The 27674-nt window shown below is 43.6% G+C and overlaps 1 protein-coding gene across 1 annotated transcript in view; it reads right to left on the reverse strand.

Moving 5' to 3' along the window:
* Positions 1–23268, reverse strand: part of LOC120979855 (sodium/glucose cotransporter 4-like) — a 49708-nt gene extending 26440 nt beyond the window's left edge. The window contains exons 1-3 of the mRNA XM_040408813.1: positions 23146–23268; positions 16429–16500; positions 11555–11659 (exon numbers count right to left, since the gene is read on the reverse strand). Of these exons, the coding sequence (XP_040264747.1) occupies positions 11555–11659; positions 16429–16500; positions 23146–23268 (300 nt within the window). The remainder of the gene's footprint in view (positions 1–11554; positions 11660–16428; positions 16501–23145) is intronic.
* Positions 23269–27674: the final 4406 nt, after the last annotated feature.

Here is a 27674-nt window from a genome sequence, read left to right on the forward strand (position 1 = left end):
GAACCTAAAATCACTGTTTCTTAGAATCATTTAAAATAGACCAGATAAATCTCGCTGTAACTAATCGCAGCCTATATCAAAAAGTAGGTACACCATGAAAATTAGATATACAGCACAAAGACAATATACTTTACGGCAAATGCACAAATATATGCTGCAGGGAGGGAGAAGAACCAGGAAAACAGGGGATATATACCACCAGGGCAACTGTCCCTGCTCAAGACCCTGTTCTCGCCCTCTGCTCGGACACAGTCCCTGATGGTGGAGCCTCTCCATCCCCGTACCTAGCCTGGATTTCCCTAGTGCACCCTAATCATCGTATTAAATCTCTTTTACCCCGATGCGTTTCTCCCAGAGTGGGATCCCCAGGGGGTCCATCAAAGAGAAGTAAAGAAACCAAAAATGATAAAACACTGATAATGCAAATTATAAACAAAAAGGGAAATGAACTGGTTTATCTTTATATACAGCACTGGGACCCAGAGATGTCACATGGAAAGGCATTCATAATGATGGAACGACGTCCACCTATAATCAGAATGGATTGAACCATCTCATTAAAGGTATCAAATAGTAATAGTGATTAATGATGGTGACTCTGCGGATAATAGAGCCACAGTACATGACTGAGGGTACTTTCACACTTGCGGCAGAGGATTCCGGCAGGCAGTTCCGTCTCCGGAACTGCCCGCCGGATCCGGCAATACAGACGCAAACTGATGGCATTTGTCAGACGGATCAGGATCCTGATCCGTCTGACAAATGCATTGAAATGCCGGATCAGTCTCTCCGGTGTCATTTATTTTTTTCAAATAGTTTTTGGTCTTAGCATGCACAGACCGCAATGCCGAATCCGTTTTGCAGGAACACCCGGGGCCGGATCCGGCATTTTTCCCCATGCATTAATGCCGGATCCGGCCCTGCAAAACGGATTCGGCATTGCGGTCTGTGCATGCTAAGACCAAAAACAATTTGAAAAAAATAAATGACACCGGAGAGACTGATCCGGCATTTCAATGCATTTGTCAGACGGATCAGGATCCTGATCCGTCTGACAAATGGCATCAGTTTGTGTCCGTATTGCCGGATCCGGCGGGCAGTTCCGGCGACGGAATTTTGGATGGAAATAAAACGCAGCATACCTATCTCCACCCTGAAAAGTCAAAAAGACTGAACTGAAGACATCCTGAACGGATTGCTGTCCATTCAGAAAGCATTAGGATAAAACTGATCAGTTATTTTGCGGTATTCAGCCCCTGTGACGGAACTCAATGCCGGAAAAGAATAACGCTAGTGTGAAAGTACCATGTCCCAGTGGTGTAGGGGATCAATACTGGCTTTAAATAGCGGCGTGCAGCAAGCCTTCCGCTCACTTATCAGAGGAGGAAAAGCCTACGTGACTGACTGGTACACAGCCACTATGTAGCTCCAGCGGGGACTAGGACGTGGCTGGATCACAGACCAAGCGGGATGTTCCGTTGCGGGACATGTAAGGCCTGCGAGTTCATCTCATTATCAAAAACAGTAACCTGCTCAGTCACTAGCCGTGTCACCACGATTAGGGATTTTATAAACTGTAAAAGTAGAGGGGTAGTCTATGTCTGCCAGTGTCCCTGTCCTAAGGACTATGTTGGAAAAACAAAAAGGGAGCTTAGAAGGAGGATATGCGAACCCGTGAACGATGTGTAGAAAAAGAACATCACCCCTGTTGCTGATCATGTGATTGAGAAACATGGGGGGACCCCCGTGCCTTAAAATTTTCTGCTCTGGAAATTGTCCCTCCATCATCACAAAAAGGAGACTGGGACCAAAAAAAGTAATCTGAATGGATTTACAGATTTAGATCACAGTCCCCATTGGGGTTAAATGAAAGGTTGACTTTTGGTTGTTTTATCTAGTATTCCTGTACATTTCGTATTTTCTTTCTATTAATTCATGCTTCAGCTTCTAGTTGACGTTAAGTCCCAGACTGGCCAGTGATGCAAGAAACATTCGAACATAAAGAATGATAATACTACTTGGGTACTTATTAATCCAAGTAGAATTAGTTCCTTGGGTTCCCTTTGTATTTGTTTGGGGTCCTGGACCTGTGTTGGTGCATCTTGAGAAGGGGTGCATACAGTGGCTGTGGGTATATATACTTCTGGATACTGGCTGTATGGCCACTTTATTAGAAATTTTGTTTACTTTATGTGGAGGATGGTATAATATAACCATAATGGGGGCATGTATAACCATTATTCTTCTCTCTGGGGGGACTGAATGGCGCAAGGTTATTCTGTTTGAAGCTTATCTCACTTCTACGCTCATTTTTGATCAGCCACTGAAGGATTAAGGCTGCGACTACCTGTGCGCCTTTCTTCTTCACCTCGCAGCTTCTTTAACCCCTTAAGGACTCAGCCCTATTTCACCTTAAGGACTTGGCCATTTTTTGCAAATGTGACCAATGTCACTTTAAGTGCTGATAACTTTAAAACGCTTTGACTTACCCAGGCCGTTCTGAGATTGTTTTTTCGTCACATATTGTACTTCATGACACTGCTAAAATTGGGTGAAAAAAGTTAATTTTTTTGCATAAAAAAATACAATTTTTACCGAAAATTTTGAAAAAGTAGCAAATTTCAAAGTTTCAGTTTCTCTACCTCTGTAATACATAGTAATACCCCCAAAAATTGTGATGACTTTACATTCCCCATATGTCTACTTCATGTTTGTAGCATTTTGGGAATGATATTTTATTTTTTGGGGATGTTACAAGGCTTAGAAGTTTAGAAGCAAATCTTGAACTTTTTCAGAAATTAAAAAAAAAACACTTTTTAGGGACCAGTTCAGGTCTGAAGTCACTTTGTGAGGCTTACATAATAGAAACCACCCAAAAATGAAACTACACCCCTCAAGGTATTCAAAACTGTTTTTTCAAACTTTATTAACCCTTTAGGTCTTCCACAAGAGTTAATGGCAGATGGAGAAACAATTTTTAAATTTCTATTTTTTGGAAAATTTTCCAATATAATCAATTTTTTCCAGTAGTAAAACAAGGGTTAACTGCCTAACAAAACTCAAAATGGGTTGCCCCGATTCTGTAGTTTGCAGAAACACCCCATATGTGGTCGTAAACTACTGTTTGGCCAAACGGGAGCACATAGAAGGAGGGGAACACCATATGGGTTTTGGAAGGCAGATTTTGCAGGACTGGTTTTGTTTATACCATGTCCCATTTGAAGCCCCCTGTTGCACCCCTAGAATAGAAATTTCAAAAAAGTGACTCCATCTAAGAAAGTACACCCCTCAAGGTATTCAAAACTGGGTTTACAAACTTTGTTAACCCTTTAGGTGTTCCACAAGAGTTGATGGCAGATGGAGAAACAATTTTGAAATTTCTATTTTTTGGAAAATTTTCCAATATAATCAATTCTTTCCAGGAGTAAAACAAGGGTTAACTGCCAAACAAAACTCAAAATGGGTTGCCCCGATTCTGTAGTTTGCAGAAACACCCCATATGTGGTCGTAAACTACTGTTTGGCCGAACGGGAGCACATAGAAGGAGGGGAACACCATATGGGTTTTGGAAGGCAGATTTTGCAGGACTGGTTTTGTTTATACCATGTCCCATTTGAAGCCCCCTGTTGCACCCCTAGAATAGAAATTTCAAAAAAGTGACTCCATCTAAGAAAGTACACCCCTCAAGGTATTCAAAACTGGGTTTACAAACTTTGTTAACCCTTTAGGTGTTCCACAAGAGTTGATGGCAGATGGAGAAACAATTTTGAAATTTCTATTTTTTGGAAAATTTTCCAATATAATCAATTTTTTCCAGGAGTAAAACAAGGGTTAACTGCCAAACAAAACTCAAAATGGGTTGCCCCGATTCTGTAGTTTGCAGAAACACCCCATATGTGGTCGTAAACTACTGTTTGGCCGAACGGGAGCACATAGAAGGAGGGGAACACCATATGGGTTTTGGAAGGCAGATTTTGCAGGACTGGTTTTGTTTATACCATGTTCCATTTGAAGCCCCCTGTTGCACCCCTAGAATAGAAATTTCAAAAAAGTGACTCCATCTAAGAAAGTACACCCCTCAAGGTATTCAAAACTGGGTTTACAAACTTTGTTAACCCTTTAGGTGTTCCACAAGAGTTGATGGCAGATGGAGAAACAATTTTGAAATTTCTATTTTTTGGAAATTTTTCCAATATAATCAATTTTTTCCAGGAGTAAAACAAGGGTTAACTGCCAAACAAAACTCAAAATGGGTTGCCCCGATTCTGTAGTTTGCAGAAACACCCCATATGTGGTCGTAAACTACTGTTTGGCCGAACGGGAGCACATAGAAGGAGGGGAACACCATATGGGTTTTGGAAGGCAGATTTTGCAGGACTGGTTTTGTTTATACCATGTCCCATTTGAAGCCCCCTGTTGCACCCCTAGAATAGAAATTTCAAAAAAGTGACTCCATCTAAGAAAGTACACCCCTCAAGGTATTCAAAACTGGGTTTACAAACTTTGTTAACCCTTTAGGTGTTCCACAAGAGTTGATGGCAGATGGAGAAACAATTTTGAAATTTCTATTTTTTGGAAATTTTTCCAATATAATCAATTTTTTCCAGGAGTAAAACAAGGGTTAACTGCCAAACAAAACTCAAAATGGGTTGCCCCGATTCTGTAGTTTGCAGAAACACCCCATATGTGGTCGTAAACTACTGTTTGGCCGAACGGGAGCACATAGAAGGAGGGGAACACCATATGGGTTTTGGAAGGCAGATTTTGCAGGACTGGTTTTGTTTATACCATGTCCCATTTGAAGCCCCCTGTTGCACCCCTAGAATAGAAATTTCAAAAAAGTGACTCCATCTAAGAAAGTACACCCCTCAAGGTATTCAAAACTGGGTTTACAAACTTTGTTAACCCTTTAGGTGTTCCACAAGAGTTAATGGCAGATGGAGAAACAATTTTGAAATTTCTATTTTTTGGAAATTTTTCCAATATAGTCAATTTTTTCCAGGAGTAAAACAAGGGTTAACTGCCAAACAAAACTCAAAATGGGTTGCCCCGATTCTGTAGTTTGCAGAAACACCCCATATGTGGTCGTAAACTACTGTTTGGCCGAACGGGAGCACATAGAAGAAGGGGAACACCATATGGGTTTTGGAAGGCAGATTTTGCAGGACTGGTTTTGTTTATACCATGTCCCATTTGAAGCCCCCTGTTGCACCCCTAGAATAGAAATTTCAAAAAAGTGACTCCATCTAAGAAAGTACACCCCTCAAGGTATTCAAAACTGGGTTTAAAAACTTTGTTAACCCTTTAGGTGTTCCACAAGAGTTAATGGCAGATGGAGAAACAATTTAGAAATTTCAATTTTTTGGAAAATTTTCCAATATAATCAATTTTTACCAGGAGTAAAACAAGGGTTAACTGCCAAACAAAACTCAAAATGGGTTGCCCCAATTCTGTAGTTTGCAGAAACACCCCATATGTGGTCGTAAACTACTATTTGGCTAAACGGCAGGACATAGAAGAAGGGGAACGTCATATGGTTTTTGGAAGGCAGATTTTGCTGGACTGGTTTATTTACACCATGTACCCTTTCAAGCCCCCTGATGCACCCCTAGAGTAGAAACTCCACAAAAGTGACCCCATCTAGGAAACTACGGGATAAGGTGGTTGTTGTTTTGGGACTATTTTAGGGGTAAATATGATTTTTGGTTGCTCTATATTACTCTTTTTTGAGGCAATGTAACAAAAAAAAAATTCTAAAATTGTTTCTACATTCGCTATTTAGTTTTGTGGAACACCTAAAGGGTTAACATAGTTTGTAAAGTAACTTTTGAATACCTTGAGGGGTGTAGTTTCTTAGATGGGGTCACTTTTTTGGAGTTTCTAGTCTAGGCTACATCAGGGGGGGCTTCTAATGGGACATGGTGTCAAAAAAAAAAACTGTCCATCAAAATCTGCCTTCTAGAAACCATATGGAGTTCCCTTCGTTCTATGCCCTGCCGTGCGACTATATAGCCATTTACGACCACATATGGGGTGTTTCTGCAAACTACAGAATCAGGGCCATAAATATTGAGTTTTGTTTGGCGGTTAACCCTTGCTTTATTACCGGCAAAAAGGATTCAAATGGAAATTTTGCCCAAAAATGGGTGTTTTGGCACCGTTTTTATTTTATATTTTTAACACCGTTCATCCGAGGTGTTTGGGCAAAAGTTATTTTTATAGCGACGACTTTTACGCACGCGACGATGCCCAATATGTATGGTTCTCAGACTTTGGAGACACTAAGCAGGCATCCTAAAAACTGCGGCCCTCCAGATGTTGTAAAACTACAATTCCCACCATGCCCTGCTGATGGCTGTAGGTTGTCTGGGCATGCTGGGAGTTATAGTTTTACAACATCTGGAGGGCCGCAGTTTGAGGATGCCTGCACTAAAACTAATATTTTTTGGGGGAAAAAAAAATGTTTCCGTGTTTTCAAAGTCTGAGAGCCATAGTTTTTTATGTTCTCTAGTGGACTGTTGGGGATTATAAAAATTTAGTACTCCATGGAAGTGTGATACTCCCTGAAGCAATCGATAACGCAGAGGCCCGGATGATCGGAGCAAGTGTCGCACTGAGTGGTGGTGTCCTTCCGTATCCCCCTCCTGCGACACACTCTGCACTTTTTTTGGGTTCGTCCCTTCTTTCCAGTATGGGGGACCACACCTGGAAAGTGTTGGCCAGGGACGATCCGGGCGCCTCCAATTCCCGAGGTACTCCGGCCTGCTCTTTCCCGGTCCGAAAAGATCAGGTCCTTGAGGACTGCCTCATAGAATTGGAGGAATGTCCCTGTGCTGCCAGCGCTTCGGGATAGTACAAAAGAGTTGTACATGGCAACCTGCACCAAGTAGACCGCAACTTTTTTGTACCATGCCCGGGTTTTGCGCATGGCGTTATATGGCGTGAGGACTTGATCAGAGAGATCAACTCCTCCCATATACCGATTGTAGTCGACGATACAATCGGGCTTGAGGACTGTTGCCGCGGTACCTCGCACAGGGACAGGGGTGGTGCTGTTACCGTGGATTGTGGACAGCATAAGGACATCCCTCTTGTCCTTATACCTGACCAGCAACAGGTTTCCACTGGTAAGTGCACGGGTCTCACCCCTGGGGATAGGTACCTGGAGGGGGTAGGCAGGGAGGCCGCGTTGATTTTTCCGCACGGTCCCACAAGCGAACGTGGATCTGGCGGCAAGGGACCTGAACAAGGGAATGCTGGTATAAAAGTTGTCCACGTACAAGTGGTAACCCTTATCCAGCAGTGGGTACATAAGGTCCCACACGAGTTTCCCGGTAACACCCAGAGTGGGGGGACATTCTGGGGGTTGAATCCGGGAATCTCGCCCCTCGTACACACGAAATTTGTAAGTGTACCCTGAGGTACTCTCACAAATTTTGTATAGCTTCACGCCATACCTCGCCCGCTTTGTGGGAATATATTGGCGGAAACTGAGTCTCCCCTTGAACGCAACGAGAGACTCATCAACCGCGACCTCCCTTCCAGGTACGTAGGCCTGCTGAAATGTGGCCCCAAAGTGATCGATGACCGGCCGTATCTTATACAGCCGGTCATAGGCAGGATCACCTCGGGGTGGACATGCTGCATTATCGGAATAATGCAGACATTTCCGGATGACCTCAAACCGGGGACGTGTCATGACCATACTGTACAGTGGGGTCTGGTATAGGACGTCCCCACTCCAGTATTGCCTGACACTGGGTTTTTGGACTAGACCCATATGCAGCACGAGGCCCCAAAATGTCCTCATCTCGGCTGCACTGACCGGCGTCCAGCCACCGGGTCTAGCCAAAAATGAGCCTGGGTTTTGAGCGACGAACTGTTGGGCGTACAGATTCGTCTGCTCCACCATCAGATTCACCAGTGGGTTACTGAAAAAAAAACTAAAATAGTCTATTTCAGTAAACCCCACTGTGGGAATCTGGATTCCAGGATTGCCAGCAAAATCCGGAATCTCAGGCTCAAAGTCCACTGGGGGACACCAGCTAAGTTCATCGGCAGGGGGCTCCGGTGGACTTATTTGGTGGGCCGGGAAACCAGTACGAACCCCAGGGCGGCTCGTACTAGGGTGGGCCACAGGATCCCTAGCATGGTGGGGGGGTCTGGTGGGGGGGGGGGGAAGTGGCAGGGGGGGGATCTGGGGTCTGATGGATGGATCAAAGAAAGTTTGGAAATAAAGTGTTTTTTTTTTCCTAACTAACTTTTCCCTTCTTTTCCTGCCTAACGGTGCCTCTCCCTCACTGACCCTAACCTACCTGGGTGGCGATGGGTGCAGGAGGGTGATGGATGCCGATTGGGGGGACACAGGAGCTCGTTCTGGACGGTGCTGCACGGTCAGGGTGCTGGACAGGAAGAGGAGGGGAGAGAGGAGCGCAGGAAGTTTGAATCTCGCGCCTCTCTCCCCTGCACCAATCAGCACCCTGGACAGCAGGCATCAGCACCAGGGCCAGCACCGCCTCTTCAAATCCTCGGACTGCGATAGGTGGTGTATAATTACGCCACCGATCGCAGTCTTTTTCCGGTTCATCGGGTCACAGGACACCCGAATGGACCGGAAACGCAGAAAACCGCAGGTCTGAATTGACATGCGGTTTTCTGCGATCGTCGATGCGGGGGGGTCAAATGACCCCCCCTGCATTGTTACGGGATGCCGGCTGAATGATTTCAGCCGAAATCCCGTTCCGATTAACCCCTGGGGCGCCGGAATGCCGATTTCAAGTTAGGACGTACCGGTACGCCCTGAGTCCTTAAGGACTCGGGAAATAGGGCGTACCGATACGCCCTGCGTCCCTAAGGGGTTAAAGTTACCTTGTGGCAATGCGTTCTACCAACCGGAAGTGCAATGAGCAGGAACGGGGTATACACACTGACGCCAAATTATGCAATGACTGGGTCAGGTGTAGATGATAGTCTATGTTTTGTAGTAGTTTGTGACACCAATTGCAGCGTACGCAGGGTACTATCACATGGCCCTTTATGGTTGTTATAACACACGTCCCAGAGTGGTGTATTGTCTCTGTATGGTAGTGGTAATTGTGTCAAGGGTGTCTCCTACCTGGGTACTGCTGGACTCCTGGCTCCTGGCTCACTAGCAATAAATTGAGTGTAGTGCTAGTAGGAGTAATAGAGGGATTTTGCAGCAGAAAAATTTAGATCCAGACCTTTGGTAAAGTTCAAACTTGTCTTTACTGAGGGTAACTTTCATCCAAGCAAGATACAGCTTTAGTCTTTGGTCCCAGCAGGTATTGGCAATGTTTGGCAGGAATTTATCTTCTACTCTATCAACCTGGAGCTTGCAGGAAAGAACGTCTGCTTTGTAGCTCTGTACTGTGGCAGGAATTTGGCTTCTGCACTCTCCTTTTTCTGCTGTATGGGGACTGACTAGCTAAGGAGGAATATGGCTTTTCATGGGTCTCTGGACTTTACTCATAGTTATCTTATCAGGGTATGCTTTCTTCCTGGAACTGGAGTTTGTTTGCTTGCTTCGTCCAGCTGAGGCTCAGGCTGGGGATGATGATCAATGTCTCAGCTGAGACAAGATCCTGGCTTTCTTCTCTATCTCAGGGAGCTCCTAACACGCACACCCTACCCCTAGCAGGGAGTGGGATACACATGCTGCAGGATGTGGGCACAGCCCACTTTGCTCACAGAGGGGGAGCTAAGCTGTAATGAACTATTCCAGCTTAGGTGTACTAAACTGAACCTAAGTCCTTACCAGACCATTGCTGCCAACTGCTGGTGAACATGGAAATTACAGCAATAATTAGATTTAACAAGGTTTTATGTACATTTGTGAAGACATAATGTAAAATTACATCAGATGACAAAGTTAAGGCTCTTAGGAGATTGTAGCGGGGAAGAAGAGTTTCGTAACACAACTCTGGGGTGTTACAGAAGTACCTCTTCCGGCGAGCGGAAGGCTCGCTGCGCGCCGCTATTTAAAGCCAGTATTGATCCCCACAGCCCTCTACAGCATCAGGCACCTGGGAGCTCTGGCTACACCACTGGGACATGTAAGTCATGTACTGTGGCTTTATTATCTGCAAAGTCACCGTCATTAATCACTATTACTATTTGATACCTTTAATGACATGGTTCAATTCATTCTGAATATAGGTGGACGTCGTTCGCATGTGACATCTGTGGGTCCCAGTGCTGTATATAAAGATAAGCCAGTTTATTTCCCTTTTTGTTTATAATTTGCATTATCAGTGTTTTATCATTTTTTGCCTCTTAACTTTTCTTTGACGAACCCCCTGGGGATCCCACTCTGGGAGAAACGCGTCGGGGTAAAAGGGATTTAATACGATGATTAGGGTGCACTAGGGAAATCCAGGCTAGGTACGGGGCTAGCCCCATCAGGGGCTGTGTCCAGGCAGAGGGCGAGAACAGGGTCTTCAGCAGGGACAGTTGCCCTGGTGGTATATATCCTCTGTTTTCCTGGTTCTTCTAACTCCCTGCAGCATATATTTGAGGTCTGGGTCTTTTTGTGCATTTGCCATATAGTATATTGTCTTTTTTTCATGGTCTACCTACCGTACTTTTTGATATAGGCTGCGATTAGTTACATCGAGATTTATCTGGTCTATTTTAAATGATTCTAATAAACAGCGATTTTAGTTAGGTTCCTCATTCTGAAGTGTGTTAAAAAAATTACATACTCACCTCATTTATTTGATCGTGGAGAAGTCATCGCGGCCATCTTGTTTGAAGAAAATGTGCCAAATCTTGTGCACGCTACAAAAAATCTGCTGTATCAAGGTGGGCCTAATGGTGTACAGAGGGAACCTGATTCATCTGTAAACCATTTAGATGCTTCAGTTGTAAAGGGGTTAAATATTTGGGATTGGTGCTACACGTAGCTCGGATCTTGGCTGTTGCAGTAGGAGCATGGCTGTGGATTACAGCTGGCTCCTGCTGAAATTGGTGCAGGACAGCTCCTTAGTACGTGCCATCCCAGTGATGTAAATGTACTGCACTGGGCATCAAGTGCTAACACACAGGAACATACATGTAAGTGAATTTGTGTCAAGAGTTTATTCCCACCTATGTCCTAACTTTCTGATGCTGATTCCATCTTTGGGATCCAAACCTATTTTTAGAATGGAGTCCCCCGAACCCATGTCACTTTGATTTCACAACCTGAGATGGTCAGGACTACGGAAATAGACAAACGGACTGTGCTACATTGTTTCCATAACTTCCAAGCACTTGAAGATGAGATTTAAGGAAACAATGAAGCACAACCCACTTGATTGTTTCTGTAGTCCTGAAAACCTATGGACGCTGCATCCAGGCTGGATGGAAGTGGGGAGGCCCCGCCCAATTCTAGAGGTAGGATTGGGTCCCAGAAGTGGGCCCAGCATCTATCATTAATGGCATATCCTCGGGATGTCCGAGATGTGAAAATCCCTTTCAGTGATTAAACCCAGTTCTTTTTGTACAGACTCTTTTCTCATTTGCATTGCAGTTAACAATGAATACATTTTCTTACATTCCATTCAAAGCCTCCAACAGCCAAACCTCCTGCAGCACTTGATCCTGCCATGCCAACGAAGAGACTGCTGCTAACATTGGTGGACATTAACGAAGCACCAATCTACAAACATAAAGACAAGGTTATAAGTATTTCAGAGTTATAAATAGATGCATCAGCAGGATCTATATTGATTTAAAGATGTCATATTTTTTCAGACTTGGAATTTAGGAAAAATATACAAAATATTTGCAGCTTCATTGTCATATACAGTAATTTTTAGTGCATAAATCATCCCACTCCCCTTTCCTTGCTTGGTTTGCAACTCCACAAGGAGGCCATTGCTTGGGCTTGTTGACACAACCATAAAATACATTAGGTGACCAAACTTTTGGCAAACAAACCACAGACATTGGCAATCTCAAGCTTCCACCCATTGACAATATTTTGAGAATTTTATGGTAGCCCTACACCAGGATAAGTATCGAAGATGCATATTCTAAATGTCCAAGTCATTGGGACATGGTGTCCCCTTCAGTTGCGGAAAATGGTCTCACAGCTCACAAATCCCTATACCCCTGCCCCAACTACAATAAAGAAGCTTTCATGTAAGTAAAGAATAATTCACGGCACTCACCCTTCAGTACAATCTGTTTCGAAGGATGAGTGCCGTAAATTTTGTCTTTTCTTAGGCTACTTTCACACTAGCGTTTTCAATTCCGCTATTGAGATCCATCATAGGATCTCAATAGCGGATGAAAACGCTTCAGTTTTGTCCCCATTCATTGTCAATGGGGACAAAACTGAACGAAACGGAATGCACCAGAATGCGTTCTGTTCCGTTTGGTTGCGCTCCCATTACGGAGAGAGTAGCGCTGCAAGCAGCGTTTTTCTGTCCGGAATGTGGTGCGGAGCAAGACGGATCCATCCTGACACAATGTAAGTCAATAGGGACGGATCCATTTTCTCCGACACAATAGAAAACAGATTCGTCCCCCATTGACTTTCAATGGCGTTCATGACGGATCTGTCATGGCTATAGAAGACATAATACAACCAGATCCGTTCATGACGAATGCATGCGGTTGTATTATTGTAACGGAAGCGTTTTTGCAGATCCATGACGGATCCGTAAAAAAACGCTAGTGTGAAAGTAGCCTTACATGGATCAATGTCTTGGATTCCATCACTGAGCACCACCTTAAGATTAGCACGTTGAGTTGAGTTTCTGGATTTTGAGAATTTGGTTGCTCATTGTGTGAACTTTATATCCACAGCAGTGCCAGACACCTGCTCTTGTGATACTACTATTTGGGTTTTGGGATCAGACCCCACTGATAATTTTAAAAGGGTTTGCTCATGATAGACATATTGCTACCGTAGGATATGCTCCGATATTCAATAATGGGGCCCTGAATGTTGTAACTAGTGATGAGCAAAGTATTGTAAAATTCAATTCAGCTGCTTAATTTCACCAAAAAATTTGCTTTGTGACAAATTACTTCATCACGAAGTGCATTTGTTTGTAAGTAGTGGGTGCAATGACAGGGAGCAGCGATTGCGCTGCTGCCCCTTCATTGTACCTCTCACATGCCGCGTTCATAGCTGATCGTGGTATCTGACAGTTATAACACAGTGTAAAATTTAAATAAATAAATCATACTTGCCTCATCCATTTGATTGCTACAAGCCAGCCGCCGCCATCTTGATTGAAGATCTAGCGCAAAATCTTGTGCAGCCCATGATGACGTCATATGCCACCACGCATGGGATTTCGTGCGAGATCTTTAACATGGTGGCGGCCAGGTTTTCGCGGTCCAATCGATGAGGTAAGTATGCTTTGTTTTATTTTGGACCATCATTCAGGGAAAACTGATTCGCTACCACGAAGTACGAGGAAATTGAGCTTTGCGACTAATCTAATTTATCCTGAATTTCAGATCGAAATCCACTTCATGGACTATGGACTATGTGAATTCTGATCAAGCTTGTCTGACTGTGAATGGCATCTGCAGTTTTCAAACTCAGACGGGCAGTATCTGTCTTGTAATACATGGAATATTCAGAAGCCAAACTGAGCCACAAACTTAGGGCCAGATTTATCATTAGCTCAGGTCAGAATAATGGAGTGAAAAAGTCCCAAAAAAAGTCCCAAACGCTAAAACTGCGCACAAATTTGCGACTTTTTTCTGCTCTGCACTATGCTCGCCAGTTTTCTGAAAGTGGGCGTGTTTTCTTATGTAAATTAATCTCTAGACAGATTATCTATTGGGACTATTTAAAAAGTCGCAAAAAAGTCGCAATTTCACTCCAGTGAGGACCATGCTTATCTTATGAGACTTTTTAATAGAACATGCGACTTTTTCATAAAAACGTGCGACTTTTTCATAAAAACGTGCGACTTTTGTAAGGCTGCTTACTGACGGATAAACTGCTACCGTCAAACCACATTTATTACAGTCTTAAAGGGCCAATTATAAATCTGACTTGGCTAAAACTGACTTTAGCCATATGTTAAAGTGGAGTGAGCTGTCAGAGTCATGATAAATCTGGCCCTTAGAGTTTAATTTTTATTGCCTGTCCTCAGTATCCCTCAATATCTGAATGGGGAAAGGGGAGTAGTTTCCACTCCCAACACTCCCACCTCAGCCCATGACATCACATACATCAGTCCCATTCAAATTAGATTTTTCTTCCGCCCCTGCATTCTACAGGGAAGTGATCAGAAAACTACACCCACTATTTAACATCCACGTGTGTAAATTGGTCAACCCCTTTCAAAAGACTCTCACATACTTTTAATAACTATATCTGTAATAATCAGAACTACCTACTCAATATAATAAAACTGGATAAAGGATTAAGATTCATTGTAGCCGATGAAAAATGGGTATATACAGTCATGAGAAAAGCATGCTGCGAGCCCCTGAGGAGCTGGAGCAGAGGATGGGAATGGTAGTGGCCCTGATGTCACGGTGTATTCCCTCAGGCCATGTCTCCCTGGGATGGGTGCATTGAAGGAGGAGCATCCTGTTTTTCCTTGGGGCACTCTCTGTAGCCGTGGGCTCTCTGCCTGATGGTATTTTAGGGGTGCCTTTAATGTACGTGTTGGTGCAAGACAGGGCACGCAATTAAATTATTGAACTTAACAAAAGTTTCCTTTACTGTGTGCACAGTAGGAGTTGCAGTATATCCATCAATCATCTTGCACAATGTGCAAGATGGCGTGTGGTTCCAATAAAACAATTGGCCAAAATAGTGCCTGAAGTGTGCAGAGTGTCTTAACTCATTATGTCTCCAATGCAGCAGGATTTGCAATGCTGTACACTGATCACCTTGCTAATTAAAATGTTGTAGCCTCTGTGTCCACTAATCTGGGGTGCATAGGGTGTCTTAACTTGTGCCCCCTTTGTAGCAACAAAGTCTTTAATGCTTTATGCTGGTTACCTTGCTGACTCTCACAAGCCATGACAATTCTCCGAAATCATCCTTAGAAGGTCTTAAAATTAGGCAAATGCAACCTGAGATGAACAACAACACACAACAGATTCCACCATTTTATTATCTGTTACACAAAAATTAAGCTAAAATGGAAAAGCCATGTATAAAAATGTCCATCAATGACTTCAAGTAATCGTTTTATCATCATCCTGTTTCATGACTCAGTTTCGGCCAAGCATTAGCTGTTGGATAGATGACCTCACATTTGACTCTAGAATACTTTGATATACAGAGGTTCATATGGTTCATGGTCAACTCAATGACTGCAAGGTGCTCAGGTCCTGTCGCTTCAAAACAACCCCTAATCAGCACCCCTCCACCATCGTGCTTGACAGTTGGTATAAGGTATTTGTGCAAATATAATCTGTTTTGTTTTTGCAAAAGTGGAGCTGTGCAATATGGTCAAACTAGAGATGAGTGAAAGAGAAACGGTAGTTACCCAGAAAAGGCTGAGTTCCTGATATAGGAAGTTCAGTTTTCTTTACTTTTGGCTTGCATGTCTCTTTTCCAGAGAAGCATTATGTGGGGATGCAAGCACAGCAATATATACAAAATTTTATTATGAAAAAGCATGGATTGAACAGTTTGAGGCTACCACTAGGAAAAAATCTTACTATGAAAAAGCACTGATTGAACAGTTTGAGACTATACTAGGGGAAAATCTTATTATGAAAAAGAACTGATTGAAAATTTTAAGGCTATCACTAGAGGAAAATATTATTACGAGAAAGAACTGATTGAACAGTTTGAGGCTACCATTAGGGGGAAATCGTATCATGAAAAAGCACAAATTGAACAGTTTGAGGCTACCACCAAACTCTAAGTGTAAAAAAATAATAGGTGAACATTGATCTATGAAGCACAAAGAGATATGTAAAAGAGATATGTATAAATACAGTAGTTTGCTTTCTGTCCTGGGATTCGGAGCAAGACGGTATGACCCCCAATGCAAGTCAATGGGGACGGATCCGTTTTCTCTGCCACAATCTGCCACAGTAGAAAACTGATCCGTCCCCCATTGACTTTCAATGGAGTTCATGACGGATCCGTCTTGGCTATATTAAAGATAATACAACCGGATCCGTTCATAACGGATGCAGATGGTTGCATTATCAGTAACGGAATCGTTTTTGCTGAACCCTGCCGGATCCAGTGAAAACACTAGTGTGAAAGTAGCCCAAAATAAATAAAGACACAGTGTAGTTTCTCATGTTCATCTGAGGTTGTAGTTACCTGATTTTAAGACCGTCTAACTACCAGATTTTTTTTTTATATGTCCTCCTTATACTTAAAACAATGTAAAACAATGTTCTTTGTCTTTCTCATGACTGTAAATACAGGTTGTTGTCACTTATTAATTGTATAAGCCAGTATATTTTATTATTCCTTACAGGCCACCAGGTCATTGTTCTTCCAGCTAGGAAATATCCTCCTACTGTTCCCCGACTTGCACGGACAGAGGACTGTAAAACATGGAAAAACTGGTCAGTGCACTATTAGTTACAGGTCTACATTTTATAGATTCACATACTAAGGAATTCCCATAGATGTGTGTCTTTAGTGCCCTTCCTATTGACCTTTGTGTTACAGACAATGAAAGACTGCTGATATTGCGTTAAATAATTAATAGTTACATAGTTACTTAGAGCAGTTAAAAAGGACATAAGTCCAACAAGTTCAAGACATTGGAGGAAATGTGAATTAAGGGAAGGGGAGAGGGAGCCAGAATTCTACATGTTTTCATATGCATTAATGTCACTTAGTTCTAATAAATCATCTAAACTCTTTTTAACCCCTTTGGGACACAGCCTTATTTCACCTTAAGGACCAGGCCATTTTTTGCAAATCTGACCAGAGTCACTTTAAGTGCTGATAACTTTAAAACACTTTGACTTATCCAGGCCATTCTGAGATAGTTTTTTCGTCACATATTGTACTTCATGACACTGGTAAAATGATGTAAAAAAAAAATCATTTTTATTTATAAAAAAATACCAAATTTACCAAAAATTTGTAAAAAATTGCAAATTTCCAAGTTTCAATTTCTCTACTTCTATAATACATAGTAATACCTACAAAAATAGTTATTACTTTACATTCACCATATATCTACTTCATGTTTGGATCAATTTGGGAATGATATTTTATTTTTGGGGGATGTTACAAGGCTTAGAAGTTTAGAAGCAAATCTTGAACTTTTTCAGAAATTATAAAAAAAACACTTTTTAGGGACCAGTTCAGGTCTGAAGTCACTTTGTGAGGCTTACATAATAGAAACCACCCAAAAATGACCCCATTCTAGAAACCCTTTAGGTGTTCCACAAGAGTTAATGGCAAATGGTGATAAAATTTCAGAATTTAGATTTTTTGACAAATTTTCCATTTTAATCCATTTTTTCCAGTAACAAAGCAAGGGTTAACAGCCAAACAAAATCCTATATTTATTGCCCCGATTCTGTAGTTTGCAGAAACACCCCATATGTGGCCGTAAACTACTGTACGGGCACACAGTAGGGTGTAGAGTGAAAGGTGCGCCGTTTGGTTTTTGGAAGGCAGATTTTGTTGGACTGTTTTTTTTGACACCATGTCCCATTTGAAGCCCCCCGATGCACCCCTAGAGTAGAAACTCCAAAAAAGCGACCCCATTTTAGAAACTACAGGATAGGGTTGCAGTATTGTTGGTACTAATTTAGGGTACATATGATTTTTGGTTGCTCTATATTACACTTTTTGTGAGGCAAGGTAACAAGAAATAGCTGTTTTGGCACCGTTTTTATTTTTTGTTATTTACAACATTCATCTGACAGGTTAGATCATGTGATATTTTTATAGACCAGGTTGTCACGGATGCGGCGATACCTAATATGTATACTATTTTTTTATTTATGCAAGTTTTACACAATGATTTCATTTTTGAAACAAAAAAAATCATGTTTTAGTGTCTCCATAGTCTGAGAGCCATAGTTTTTTCAGTTTTTGGGCAAATATCTTGGGTAGGGTATGATTTTTGCGGGATGAGATGACGGTTTGATTGGCACTATTTTGGGGGTGCATATGACTTTTTGATCGCTTGCTATTACACTTTTTGTGATGTAAGGTGACAAAAAATTGCTTTTTTTTACACCTTTTTTTTTTTTTTACGGTATTCACCTGAGGGGTTAGATCATGTAATATTTTTATAGATCAGGTTGTCACGGACGTGGTGATACCTAATATGTATACTATTTTTTTTTATTTATGTAAGTTTTACACAATTATTTCATTTTTGAAACAAAAACAAAAAAATCATGTTTTAGTGTCTCAATATTCTGAGAGCCATAGTTTTTTCAGTTTTTGGGCGATTATCTTAGGTAGGGTCTCATTTTTTGTGGGATGAGGTGACGGTTTGATTGGTACTATTTTGGCGTACATACGACTTTTTTGATCACTTTTATTACCTTTTTTGGGAAGTAAGGTGGGCAAAATTTAAATTTCATCATAGTTTTTTATTTTTTATTTTTATGGCGTTCACCGTTCGGGTAAAGTAACATGACCGTTTTGTAGATCAGGTCATTATGGACGCGGTGATATCAAACATGTGAAGGGAATTTAATTTTTTTCATTTTTAATCAGTGATAAATGTGTTTTTGGATTTTTACTTTTATTTCACATTTTTTTAAACATTTTTTTTGACCCAGACCCACTTGGTTCTTGATGATCCAGTGGGTCTGATGTCTGTATAATACAGTACACTATATAGTGTACTGTACTGTATTTACACTTTACAAAGTCTTTACAGACTCTGATCAGTACCATGGACAGCCTGTGAAGGCGTCCGGTTGCCATGGTACCCATCACTTGCTGCCACAGCAGAGCAGTGGGTGATGGGGAGGTAGGGGGGCCCCCTCCCTCTCCCATCGGGGGCTGAAAAGGCACAGCAGCCCCCGATGGGAGAGGGAGGGAGCACCCTCCCTCTTAACCTTTTCCATACAGCGGTCCCTACGGACCGCGGCATGGAAGGGGTTAAACGCATGGCATCTGTGCCAGCACGTTTTGAGCAGAGTGTCAGCAATGTGCTGTCCTGAGTGAGGTGAGGGGGCGGGCAGATGATCGCATGCCTGCCCGCCCCCCAAGCACCGCCCGCCCCGCCGCCCGCCCTCCCTGCCGCACTCCCCGCACCCTCCCCCCCGCTGCGCCTGCTGGCAGATAACAAAGAGGGCAGCAGGGGGGGGGGGTGGTTAAACATTAAAATAAAGCTTATTTGAAGTTTCTTATCAGAAACTTCCGAAACCGCAGCAAACCGCAGGTCTGAATTGACCTGCGGTTTGCTGCGATCACCAACATGGGGAGGTGACAGGACCCCCCGTCGCATCTAGCCAAGGTGCCTGCTCAATGATTTGAGCAGGCACCGGGTTTCGATCACCGCCCGCCGGGCGGCGGTGATCGGAACCATACATGACGTACCGGTATGTCATGTGTCCTTAAGTACCAGGACAACATGACGTACCGGTACGTCATGTGTCCTGAAGAGGTTAAACCACATCCTGAGGTGGACTATTGCAAAGATTCACAGCTTTTATGGTGAAGAAGCCTTGTTGCCGCTGGAGACTGAACTTTTTTTCCCTCAGACTGAGGCAGTGCCGCCTTGTCTTTTGATTGGATTTTTCAAGGAACAGCTTTGCATCATACTTTTTGTATGGATGATTTATATATGGACATATGGAGCAGCAGTGGTTAGCACTAGTGCCCTGCTGTGCTGGTCTACTGGCTTCAATTGCAACTAAGAGCAACATCTGCATGAAGTTTGCATTTTCTCCCCACCCTCTGGATGCTTTAGTTTCCTCCTAAGCTCCAAAGGACATAGTGATAGGGAATGCAGATTGTGACCTCCACTTGGGACAGCAAGTGATGACAATGTCTGTAAAGCGCTGCAGATTTTGAGAGTAATAAACATATTTATATAGGATAATCATATCTTCCCTTCGATTTTCTGAAGATTAAATAACTTAAATTATTTTAATCTTTCCTTATAACGAAAACCCACCATGCCCCTTATCAGTTTAGTCACTCTTTTTTGCACTTTTTCCAGCTCCAGGGCATCCTTTCTATGAACTGGTGCCCATAACTCACTTGCATATTCGAGATGAGGCCGCACCAAAGCTTTGTAAATTGGCAATGTTACGTCACTCTCCCACAAGGCCATGCCCCTTTTAATACACTACATCATTCTGCTGGCCTCAGAAGCCGGGGCTTGACACTTCATCAAAGACTAAACCGTATTTGATCTACAAGTATACCTAGATCCTTCTCTAAAAGTTAGTCTTCTAGTGTTTCTCTAGGACATACTGTATGTTAAATTTTGAATATTAGTGCCCAGATGTATGACTTTATATTTATTCATATTGAATCTTATTTGACAAGTGGATGCCCAAACACAAGTCAGATTATAGTTTATGGACATCTTCCATAGACTGCATAGTACAACATAAGTAGCTTGGTGTCATCTGCAAAAATTGAAACTGTGCTGTTAACCCCATCCTTTATATCATTAATAAATACTGTAGGTTAAATAATAGCAGGCCCAGCACTGAACCCTGAAGTCCACCACCTATAGGAATCACTGGTCACAACTCTCTAGACATAGTCCTTCAGCCAGTTTTCAATCCCAATACAAAGTATATATTTTTTATCCTGCAGACCTTATTTTAACCATTAAGCAACTATGAGGGACAGCAGGGAATGCCTATGGCCCAGATTTACTAATTTTTCTGTGCCAATACACAGTCTAAAAGGTGGTGCAATTTGGAGCATCTAGGGTTTCTACACTTTTTTTTGCTTGACAAGGGGTCAGGGCTTAAGGAAAAGGGGGTGGTACTTTACTGGAAAGGGGGAGGTGCTATGATGCACCATTTACACCAACATTTTCACAGTTCTGGCTTTAAAATCTGCTTAAAATGAAGTCAACCAATAGTTGGTATAAAGTTGGAGAAAAGTGTCTGTCACTGCATTGGATTTATCATCCAGCCTGAGCCCATGTGATAAATTTGGTGCAGGTCTAGACAGTCTGTCTAAGCTTACACCATCTATAGGATTAGTACATTTGGGTTTATGGTATATCCACAGCTGCTCCTCTGTCCAGGCTTGTATTGAACTCTTCATAAGAACAAATTAGGTTCATATGACAACTTCTGTCCTTGGAAAACCCATGCTGGCTATCACTTATGATATTACTTAGGACTCCATACTCTTGTATATAGTCCCTTAAAAGCACTTCAAACGTTTTTCCAAATTAAGCTTACAGGTTTATAATTTCCTGGGGAAGACCTAGAGCCCTTTTGAAAATGGTCACCACATTTGCCTCGTGCCAGTTGTTTGGCACTGTACCAGTCACTGAGTCATTAAGTCACACTGACTAATTTCCAGATGCAACTACTGGCCAATGAGCTCACTTTGTATCATCAGCTTTGCTTCATCCTATTTCCTAAGCAGTGATCTTATCAAGGAGGTCATTTACCTCTTAGTAGAGTGATAGTATGGAGCATAGTGAGTGCACATTTATTGGACACCTTTGCTAACTTCAGTAGATCTATATCATGGTCTGCTGTACAATGTTCCTGCCAAGAAACAGCAAATTGTGCCCAATGGTTGTAGGCCCATGATGGAAAAACAGCATTAATTGAGGCCGCAATGCAATGAATCCAGTTCAACTATAGCCTAGGAAAAAGGCCATATTGCAGAAGACACATGGTATTTGCAAAGTACAGTACAGGTAATGGGTTGCAATTATACTGAACAAAAATATAAACGCAACACTTTCGGTTTTGCTCCCATTTTGCATGAGCTGAACTCAAAGTTCTGAAGCATTTTCTTCATACACAAAAGACCCATTACTCTCAAATAATGTTCACAAATCTGTCTAAATCTGTGTCAGTGAGCACTTCTCCTTTGCCGAGATAATCCATCCCACCTCACAGGTGTGGCATATCAAGGTGCTCATTAGACAGCATGAATATTGCACAGGTGTGCCTTAAACTTCCCACAATAAAAGGCCACTCTGAAATGTGCACAGTTTTGCCTTACTGGGGGGAAGGGGAAGGAGGTGTCAGAAAAACAGTAAGTATCTGGTGTGCCCACTATTTGCAACACATCTCCATCGCATAGAGTTGATCAGGTTGTTGATTGTAGCCTGTGGAATGTTGGTCCACTCCTCTTCAATAGCTGTGCGAAGTTGCAGAATATTGACAGGAACTGGAACACACTGTCGTATGCGCCGATCCAAAGCATCCTAAACATGCTAAATGGGTGACATGTCCGGTGAGTATGCTGGCCATGCATGAACTGGTATGTTTTCAGCTTCCAGGAATTGTGTACAGATCCTTGCAATATGGGGCCGTGCATTATCATGCTGCAACATGAGGTGATGGTCGTGGATGAATGGCACAACAATGGCCTCAGGATCTCGCCACGGTATCTCTGTGCATTCAAAATGCCATCAATAAATTGCACCTGTGTTCGTTGTCCATAACATACGTCTGCCCATACCATAACCCCACCGCCACCATGGGCCACTCGATCCACAACATTGAGGTCAGCAAACCGCTCACCCACATGACGCCACACACGCTATCTGCCCTGAACAGGGAAAACCGGGACTCATCCATAAACAGAAAGCCTCTCCAACCTGCCAGACGCCATCGAATGTGAGCATTTGCCCACTCAAGTCGGTTACGACGACGAACTGCAGTCAGGTCCAGTCCCCGATGAGGATGACGAGCAAGCATGCAGATGAGCTTCCCTGAGACGGTTTCTGACAGTTTGTGCAGAAATCCTTTCGTTATGCAAACCGATTGTTGCTGCAGCTGTCCGGGTGGCTGGTCTCAGACAATCATGGAGGTGAACATGCTAGATGTGGAGGTCCTGGGCTGGTGTGGTTACACGTGGTCTGCGGTTGTGAGACCGGTTGGAAAATGTTTCAGATCTTTGAATTCAGCTCATGCAAAATGGGAGCAAAACCAAAAGTGTTGCATTTATATTTTTGCTCAGTGTATATCCAAATATTGTGCCCAAGTTTCAGTGAATTGTTCTTTAAGAACATGTTAGAGACAATGTATAAATACTTATAGACTTACCCATATTCCAACTCCAATGAAGAAAACTAAATAAACCACAACAACAACTATATCAGGGATCTCAAAGGTGGCATATTTAGGATCACCAGACGGAGCCTCTGTAGCGTTGTCGTTGTCCATCATTCCCGATGAAGAGTGCATTTCTTTCAGATGAAGGCTAACTTATCTACACACTGATTATTAACTGGTAGTTAATGACTAACCACGTTTACCAACCTGCTAACAGCTTTATTATAATTATTGATTTTGCATATGCAACCAGCCAGTCGTGAGGTTCACGGTAGACCGATGAGGGGTCAAATGGTATAACACACAGTTCATCAGTTTACTCACGGTTAGCAGATAGCCTCCCTGGGCTGGCAGCACAGTGTTGAGGTGGACAGCACAAAATCCTCCGGGGCACGCTCTGTGGTAGGAAGCATCAGCCAAGATGGTGGTCGAGGTGCCCTTGATGTTAAGGGTGCTTAGGGTGCTTGTTGCGGCTGAGTCCTTTGATGTAATTTGTCGTGACGCCAGTACTGTTAATGGTGGTACAACCATAGGTAGTAATAATGAGGTAGACAGTGGTAAGATGCAACTCACAACTTTTACTTTAGTGGCTTTTCAGTTGCTGTGGTACACTTATGCAGTCTTTAGATGGTACAGAGACGATACTGCAAATCCACTGTTTAGGGCTTGTCAGGTGCTTGGTTGGTTTTGGAGCAGTGGGTTAGGTGTACCTGGTTCCTTTAGATGCCTTGGATCCTATTCCTTGACTTTCCCTACAAGCTAAGTATGTGTAGACAGGAAAACTCAACTGTCCCTCAGAAGGTTGGTGTGGTTGCCTGAAGCTATAGACCTCCCCCATGCAAAGGTGTCTGTGGCCCTAAAGAATGGCTCTTATCACCGATGAATTCCTAGGAATGCTTGTTTCTTTTCCAGCGAGGCAAACTCTTCTCCTACTGGTCAGGGATGCAAGTCTATAGTCCAGCTACAGAAGGAAAACGCTCTTCTGCGCCTAAACATCTGAGTAAACACCTTCTAGCGAAGTTGGCTCCACTCACTAATCTGTGTTGCAAAGTCTTCACTCTATCTTTCCATCCACTAAGTTGAGGTGGGGGGGTTTGATGGGCAAAACTAGAGTGAGGGGGCACAAAAGTTGGCATCTCTACTGAGGGGCACCTAATCTGCCATAACTAATTTGAGGGGGCACCTAATGTGGCATAACTACTTTGAGGGGGGCACATATAAAGGCATAACTATGAGGGGGCACATATGAAGGCATAACTACTGTGACGGGGCATGTAATCTGGCATAACCACTCTGAGGGGACACATATCTGGGCATATTTACTTTGAGGGGGCACATAACCGGGCATAAATACTGTGAAGGGGCACATAATCTGGAATTACTACTGTGAGGGGACACATAATCTGGCATAACCACTCTGAGGGGGCACATATCTGGGCATATCTACTTTGAGGGGGCACATAACTGGGCATAAATACTGTGAAGGGGCACATAATCTGCCATAACTACTGTGAGGGGCACATAATCTGGCATTACTACTGTGAGGGGCACATAATCTGGCGTTACTAGGTGAGGGGCACATAGTCTGGCATTACTACTGTCAGGGGGCACATAATCTGGCATTACTACTGTGAGGGGACACATAATCTGGCATAACCACTTTGAGGGGGCACATATCTGGGCATAACTACTGTAAGGGGACACCTATTTGGCATAACTACTATGAGGGGGCACATATCTGGGCATAAATACTGTGACAGGAACAAAGGTGGACATAACTACTGTGAGGGGCCACAAGGTGGGCATTAGTACTGTGTGGTTGCACTTAGGGGAAATGTCCTAGATTACCCTGCTATACATTGGCATGGCTCAGTCTTACAGGCCAGCACAGCGCCCCCTGCTGGTGATTTCACAGGGGCAGTCAACATCCCTTCCTTATGTAATTATTCTTTTTTTCTCACCACAGGGACCTTGTTCTGGATCCAGCGGACATCACGCCGATACTAGCGACACCCTGGATGAGGTAGGACCAGATTTTGTTAGGACTGGGTGAGTGTAGCCATGCATTGGGCTTAGGGCTCTTTAACACGAGCGGATCCCGTGCGGGTAATCCACTGTGTGAAAGACAGCCAAGCCCTGCTCCTGACAGCAGAGACACGTGCGGTAAGCCAGACCTGCAGGGTAATGCGATTGTGAGGTCACGGTCAATGGCAAGCGAGGGTCACTCACAGTTATATAAGGAAACCCTGGGCCGGCATACAGCAGTGAAAGAGAGGCTGGCACAAGAGTCCTCTGGGGCACACTCTGTCTTTAGGGACCAGGCCTGGTGATGGTTGAGGTGCCCTGGGTGTTGCTGGTGATTTATGTGCCTGGGGCAAGGTCCCTTTGAGGTACGTGACGCCAGTGCCGGTAACGGTGGCACACCGGTGGAAGGTCTTAATAAGCAAGGAACACAGATGGCAGGGTGAACCAAACTTTGCTTTACTGTAATAAATTCCACTTTGTACAGTTAGATGGCAACTCAGTTCCACATGTCAAGTACACTTCACAAGCAGGGTTTCACAATTATGGCAGGTATATGGTTCTTTGGCAAGATACACAGAGGGTAAATATCCACATGCACAGAATCAGGCTGTACAGACTCCTCGGAGATAGTGTACACTGTTCCTTTCGAACTCCTGTCTGGCTTTAATCCCAAGGCCCGGATACCTTATTGTAGGCTTTTATCCTTGGTAAACAATCCTCCTCAGGTACTCATTCTTGCTCCATACTTCTATTCTCTCTGCCCTTCAGCTTACTTGTACTAGCTGGACATGTTGGTTCTGCTTGACTTGGTGGGAACTACAGGGTTGCTTCCAGGAGGTAACCTCTTCCCCTGGGTTAGATCTTCTGAGCTAACCATGGCTCTCTTGATCAGCAGGTAGACTAGGATCCCTCTACTAGTCTCCTGGTGGCATCTAGAAGCCTGGGCTGTCTAGTTGCATGTCAGGAGAAGGCTCTGGCTTGTGCCTTCTAGCTTGTCTCTGCAAACTCCTGACCTTCCAACTCCCCTCTCCCTGTCTGGGCCTGAATACTTATACCAGGGCTGCACTAGCTCCCTCTAGCGTCTGGGATGACTAACTACAGAGACTAGGCCTGATAACGCATATAACAGGAAAACATTGCATAAAAAAAAACAATACTTTACAAATTACATAAAATTACATAAAATGCACAATTTGAGATACCATCCCTGTCCCTAGTGAGGAGAAGTAACGCACACCCCAATTGACCCTTGTGTAGCGCCCACACTTATCTAGTGGGGCCACTACACACGGAGCATTAACATGATTGATAATGCTCTGTGCCTCTCTGTGATCTTTTTACTACAAAATCACAGAGACATAAAGTTGTCACCGTGATTTTGTAGTAAAAAGATCACAGTCAATCATGTTACTGCTCCGTGTCTCTGCTGTCCAGAATGGGGCTTGGCACTCAGTCACGCAGCGGATTACACGCACGGAAAGAGCCCTTAGTAAGAAAACTTGCCGATTCTTTGTAAAAAATTTTGCACTGTGGCCCATTACACTATAGTTACAACACTATTAGGGGAGGTAGTGGGGGGGGGGCTTGGAGGCAGGTTGGGGGGGCAACGGGGAGGGGGCCCCATAGATCAGTTTCGCATCGGGGCCCCATGGATTGTGTGTACGCCACTGAGGATTGGTATTCCTTTCTAGTATTGAGGGACCAGCTGATTCCTCTCCATAAAGTGGAACTACAATCACCTGTGATGGCTGCATAGCTAGCTGCTGAAACAACATCTCACAGTCTGCTGCAGTAGTGGCAAGGTTTTGTGGCTTGGGCCTTCTTCTCCTCACCCGTTCTCTTTGTGGCTTGGGCTTAGTGTCAGGGTCTTTAGTGACAATGGCAGGTTGCCACAGAATATTTGTCCCTGCAAAACCAGTTGCGTATTGGTTCTGGGTTGAGCTGGGTGGAACAAACTTTGCATCAGACGGCCGCGCAGGGTCGGTAGGAAGTTTCTCTTCTGGTTCTTTCTCAGAATCCGAGTCCTGAACAGGCTCCTGGCGCTCTGTGGGTTGGCCTGGCCTATGAACTGCAGTGGCGTAGGGCCCACGTGTACCTTCTGCAGGGGTAAACTCGACCACCTCGCCAATATACAGTCTATGGAGCCAAGGGGGAAGTTCCTTCCTTTTTACAGACCAGCGATTTACATAATATTCACAATCTGTGGATAAGTCGCGGATGAATCCGAACCCTCTCTGCTTACAGAAGTCCAACACTCGGCCCAGCTTACGTACCGGTACCGGGAAATCCTTTACAGGTGCCTTCAGCAGTTTACGGGTAAGTCCTTCATTATAGTGCTTACAAGCATGATTACATGCACTGTGTTTTGCAGACTCAGGGCCACGGTCTACACTGCGCTCCCTGCAGTGACAATCCCAGAACTCCTGCACGCGAATTTGCAGCTCCCGAGTCATCTCTGTGGGAGTCCAAGGTAGAGCGGTGACTGGTTTCCGTCC

Source organism: Bufo bufo, chromosome 9 (assembly GCF_905171765.1).
Source record: "Bufo bufo chromosome 9, aBufBuf1.1, whole genome shotgun sequence".
Lineage (NCBI taxonomy): Eukaryota > Metazoa > Chordata > Amphibia > Anura > Bufonidae > Bufo > Bufo bufo.